At 61.4% G+C, this 5,047-nt stretch overlaps 3 protein-coding genes across 3 annotated transcripts in view; 1 reads left to right on the forward strand and 2 right to left on the reverse strand.

Annotated features, from left to right (window-relative positions):
- The window catches only part of VDAG_01349 (uncharacterized protein), a gene marked incomplete at both ends in the record, with an annotated part of 1,992 nt that extends 1,152 nt beyond the window's left edge, over positions 1-840 (reverse strand). Inside the window, one exon of the mRNA XM_009650235.1 lies at positions 52-840. Within this exon, the coding sequence (XP_009648530.1) occupies positions 52-840 (789 nt within the window). The remainder of the gene's footprint in view (positions 1-51) is intronic.
- A 463-nt stretch (positions 841-1,303) lies between these two features.
- Positions 1,304-2,538, forward strand: VDAG_01350 (SNARE domain-containing protein; the record flags this gene model as incomplete). Its single annotated transcript, XM_009650236.1, has 3 exons — positions 1,304-1,347; positions 1,434-2,114; positions 2,448-2,538. 3 exons carry the CDS (start codon positions 1,304-1,306, stop codon positions 2,536-2,538), a joined length of 816 nt encoding a protein of 271 aa, XP_009648531.1.
- Positions 2,539-2,723: 185 nt separating this feature from the next.
- On the reverse strand, positions 2,724-4,433 carry VDAG_01351 (nucleoporin GLE1; the record flags this gene model as incomplete). Its single annotated transcript, XM_009650237.1, has 2 exons — positions 2,724-3,503; positions 3,567-4,433. The coding sequence occupies 2 exons, from the start codon at positions 4,431-4,433 to the stop codon at positions 2,724-2,726; spliced, it is 1,647 nt and encodes a 548-aa protein (XP_009648532.1).
- Positions 4,434-5,047: the final 614 nt, after the last annotated feature.

Genomic DNA, 5,047 nt, shown 5'->3' on the forward strand with positions numbered 1-5,047 from the left:
CCGGCCGTCGTCGTGCTGCTGCTGCTGCTGCTGCTTCTGCTCGTCGACGACCTGCAGCCACATCTTCTTGTTGCGCATGACCTTTTCCCGCGTCGACAGCCCCGCCTTGACGTCGAGCGCGCGCGACGCCTCAATGTTGTGCGCCCGGCCCTCGACGGCCACGACGTGCCGGTTGTACGGCGGCAGCGCCAGCGTGCGTCCGAGGTAGTTCTGCCCGCTGCCAAAGTCGACGAGGTGCGTGATGGCCCCGCTGCCGTCGCTGTTGTCCTCGTCGCCGCCGTTTCCCTCGTCGCCGCCGGTTTCCTCGTCGCCGCCGGTTTCCTCGTCGCCGCCGCCGCTCTGCGCCGCGATCGACGCCGCCAGATCGTCGACGTAGTCGGCAAAGTTGATCACCTCGTGGACCTTCTTGGGGTTCATGCCAATGGCCACCTTGCGCGTCAGCCCGCCCGGCACGAGCGCTTTCCCCTTCCCCTTCCCCTGGATCGGCGGCGGCGCGCGGCGCGGCGCGAAGCCCCGACGCAGCGAGAGGCGGCGCACGTCGCGAATGTACCGCTCCAGCGCCGGCGGCGGCCTCTCGGCCTCGGGCAGGGCGTCGAGGTCGCGGCGCAGCAGCAGATCGACAAAGTCCATGGGCTCCTGGGCGAGGATGTACGGCTGCCAGTCGGCCGGCAGGCTCATCTCGTAGAGGCTGCGGTCGTTGGTGAAGAAGTCGAGCAGGTGGACGCCGCCGGCGAACATTTGGAACGTGTCGCACGTGTTGGCAAAGGTGAGGAGCGAGGAGACATAGTTCTCGGGCGATGTAAAGTCGTCCGAGTAGGGCAGCGGCCTTTCTGGTCTCATCGTGACTTTTGTCTTCTGACTCTGGCTTTGGGGGGGTTCTGCCTTTGTGGTGTATATGGGCTTTGTGAGATGTGTCGTACTAGGCAGAGATCCGTACCGAAAGAAAATGAGTGACTTGTGAACAACTGAAGGAGAGACGTGTGCCTAGATTTGCGAATGAATGGGAGCGACTGAATATGACGGGCTTCATGTAAAACTGACATGTGCACCGCGGGGTCCTTTGAAATGGGAAATTGTCGGTGAACCCCACCTTCACCTTGCATTCCCTCCATCCCTCGGTCAAGCTCGGTCAGCTCCGGTCACCACAATCACCCGATGAACTTCCGGGTGCCTGGCCTCTCCTGAACGCGCAACGTCATGCCGCGTTCCCCATTGTCATCGCACTCTAGCACGAATCTTCAAAAGACACACCCTGCACACCAATGCCGCGGAATTTCCCCACCTCATCACAACCTCCAGGATAATGGCCTCCCAAAACGACGAGGACCCCTTCCTCCAGGTCCAGCAGTATGTCCCCCCCCCTGACCTGAGCTGACCAGGGGTAGCAGCTCCTTTCGATAGGCACCGTCCAAAGCTAACGACTCCAACCACAGGGACGTCCTCGCACAGCTCGACCACACGCGCCCTCTCTTCAAGTCCTACCTTCGCATCCGCTCCCTCTCGACAACCGCCTCCTCCCCCGAGCTCGCCGCCGCCCGCACAGACCTCGAGTCGGCCCTCGCCTCGCTCGCCGAAGACCTCGCCGACCTCGTCGACTCGGTCTCCGCCATCGAAGATGACCCCTCCCAATTCGGCCTCGCCGCGACCGAGGTGACCCGTCGCAAGCGCCTCGTGCAAGACGTCGGCGCCGAGGTGGCCTCGATGCGCAGCGAGCTCGCCAAGACCCTCGCATCGAGCGCCTCCCCTGGCGGCGGCGGCGGCGACCTCCCGGATCCCAACGCCTTCAACCTCGGCGACGACGACGACGCCTACGCCGAGTTTGAGCAGCAGCAGCAGCAGGAGATGATGCGCGAGCAGGACACGCACCTCGACGGCGTCTTCCAGACGGTCGGCAACCTGCGCCGCCAGGCCGACGACATGGGCCGCGAGCTCGAGGAGCAGCGCGAGATGCTCGACGTCGTCGACACGGTCGCCGACCGCGTCGGCGGCCGCCTGCAGACGGGCGTCGCCAAGCTGCAGTATGTCGTGCGCAGGAACGAGGACCGCCTGAGCAGCTGCTGCATTGGCGTGCTCATCCTCGTGCTGTGCATCCTGCTCGTGCTGCTGCTGATCTTGTAAGCTGGCGGGCGGGCTGGCCGAGGAGAGATGGGAACCTTGTGGGTGAGGAGCTGGAGGGAAATTGCGGATATCCTGGTGCATTGGTCATGAGACAGCGATTTTTTTGGCTATGGCATGCGTGCTTGGGGCTGCCATTTTGTTACTATACGGGATGGAGTTTTGTGTTTCATTTTCATCGTGTTGGCGCCAGAAGCGTCAAGCCATTCGGTACCATTTTGTTTTTTACACCAATTGACCCCTTTCGAAACTGACACTCGGAACCCACGTCTTGGAACATCACTTGCGCAACCGACTGATCTTTTGTTCATTCCGATGCTCCATCTTTGCAGACGCCGTCTACCCAACTCTCAAGCATCGAGGCGACGCACCCAACAGCCTAGGGTCCGCCTCTCAAGGCCATGCCCCGAAACCCATACATGAATGCCATGCATCCCAAACGCCAGTCATACACCGGCCGAGGCCGAAAAGAAATTTGTCGGAAGCCGATGAAATCTGACCATCTTGCTGCTACCGGCGATTTATCCCATGCAGTCGTATCTGCGCGGCACGTCTATTCACGCCAGCCAGCCTACTTGAGAGCCCGACCCCGAGCTTCACTGATTCACTCAGGCCAGAGCGAGACCCGAATCCCGCTGCAGGACCTGTCCCAAGACTTGCAGCGCCTGCGCCGTGTGGCTCGTGGCGGGTGCCTTCTTGGGAAACTCGACCAGAGCCGTACGCAGGGCCTCGATGGCCGCGTTGCCGTAAAATTGCAGAAAACGCGTCTCGTGCCCGTCAATCATGGCCTTGAGCACCGTGTATTGCGTGTTCGAGATGAGGGCCGGAGGCGAGTTGACGATCTTGGCCATGGCCGTCCAGTAGTGACTCGGCGGGTACGGGTTCTTCTTGGACGCCTTGCTAAAGTCGCGCAGCGATATGGACGCAAAGCCGGCGCCCAGTCCTGTCATACGGTCCGAGTGTGCCTGTTCTGAGATCCAGCGGCCGTCCTCCCTCCTCCAGCCGACCGCCAGGCGACCCGCCTCGGTTCGATCGTTGCCGCGAGCGCCGAAAAGAACGGGGCAAGCGACCCGGAACTTGGCGATCAGAATGTCGATCATGGACTTGCCGCGCCAGTGAAAGTCGGGATTCGAGAACAGATGCGCTGCCACGATGCCAATGGGCTCCGCCGATTTCGGGTTGGCGCCGACCTCGCTCGCAAACTGGTGAATCATGGCCTTTGACAAGTGGCTCAGGAGGTAGATGAATACGGCTGGCAGCTGCGGGCCATTGTGCACTGCACCCTCAACGGGGTCTCGTGAATCGGCCACGAAAATCGATCCGTCGACCAGATAACTCGGCACCGAGCCGTCGAGCGACTCTTTCAAGGTTGCGACGATTGTGTTGATCTGCAGCTCGCAGGTTAGCTTTAAAACGCGAGAAGACTGGTGCTTGTGGCCTGCTGTACTCACCGGCTTCGCGTTGGCGCCCTTGCCGGCTGTGAGCTGACCCATTGCCTTGCGTGCTTGACGACGCATGTCTCCGAGTTTACCCTTCAGGGGCGAGCCAGCAACTTTGGACTGTTTGTCAAGCTCTTTGCGGAGCTTCTTCAGCTCCTGATGAATTTGTGCGTATCGGTCCGAGGTGGAAAGACCTGCCACAGCAGGTGCAGCTGCGTTGGCGACGGCCGCCGGCGCCGCCGCAGCAGCTTGGGCGCCATTGAGTTGCGGCGTCGCTCCAGGAGCGGGAGTCGTTTGTGCTGGCTTCTGCACAGGCGCAAAGGGTGAAGGCGTCTTGAGCAAGCCCGTCTGAGGTGTCGTCGTCGGTGCTGGCTGTGTCGTGGCTGCCGGCGACTCTTCCTTCTTCACGACGGCATCGGCACCGTTGACCGCCGGTGCAGCTGGCGGCTTGACCGCTGGCGGTGGTTGCGGTTTCGGCTGAGGCGGAAGCTCTGGAACCTTTTGGGCTTGCAAGTCGCGCAGCTTTTGTTGCTCTGCCCGTACCCTCTCCTCCTCCTTCAGCCTCTCCTGCTCTCTCAGCTGCAGCGCCCTGAGCCGCTGTGCTTCCTCGGCGATCCGACGTCGGTCGTCCTCTGCGCGGCGCTGCTCTTCCTGCAGTTGGTGGAGCTTGCCGATTCGAAGGGCATTCAGCCTCACCCGCTCATGCTCGAGTCTGGCATTCTCGAGGGCCTCACGATGGCTCAGTTCGGAATTGCGGTCCTCGTTCAGGTAATCGGAAAAGGAGTGTCGTTCGGGACTCGACCGGATGGGGCTGCCATAGTTCCTCTTTGCCGTAGCAGCAGCAGCGGCAGCAGGGGAGCGCGAGCCGCGAGCCGCCATGGTCCAGGACTAGAAAGCGTCCTACAACATCTGGGGGGGGGGTGTGGATCGCGGCAGGAAGGCGCGTACGCGATTGAGCAAAGTGTGCAAGGCGCGCCGCCGGGGTCGTATCTTCAAAAGGGTGAAGGAGCGGAGGGGGGGTAAAAGAAGGCTAAAGGGCAAAGGGGGTGATTGACACAGGCCAAGGTCTGACGATGGTGTTGTGAAGCAAACCGAGGGTCCGTGGTCTTGGGCGGTCGAGGCTTGTAGTCGAACCTTTGGCGATGGGGGAGAGATCTGAGAGGGGTGCAAGGGGGTCAGAAAGCCGTGTCAAGGCGCGCTCTGATGCAACCATTCGCGGCACTAGACACGGAGGTGCAAAAGTGCAGAGCGGGTCCAGAGGAAGGGGGGGTGACGAAGGGGGTGAAATGGGGGGTGAGCTGTCGGCTGGCAGTGGTGGGGTTTCCTTGTCTCGGGCAGTCAATGTGGCAACAGCTTTTTGGAGGTTAACAGAGCATTGTGCCGCCGTTGACTCAGTCGAACATGGAAAGTCTCGTTTGTGCGCCTTATAGTGAGTACATTATGCTTGCCGATTCGATTGCCCTCCCCTTCCCCCCTCTCATGTTACTGTCTGC

The sequence above is a fragment of the Verticillium dahliae genome, genomic scaffold (genome assembly GCF_000150675.1).
Source record: "Verticillium dahliae VdLs.17 supercont1.2 genomic scaffold, whole genome shotgun sequence".
Classification (NCBI taxonomy): Eukaryota; Fungi; Ascomycota; class Sordariomycetes; order Glomerellales; family Plectosphaerellaceae; genus Verticillium; species Verticillium dahliae.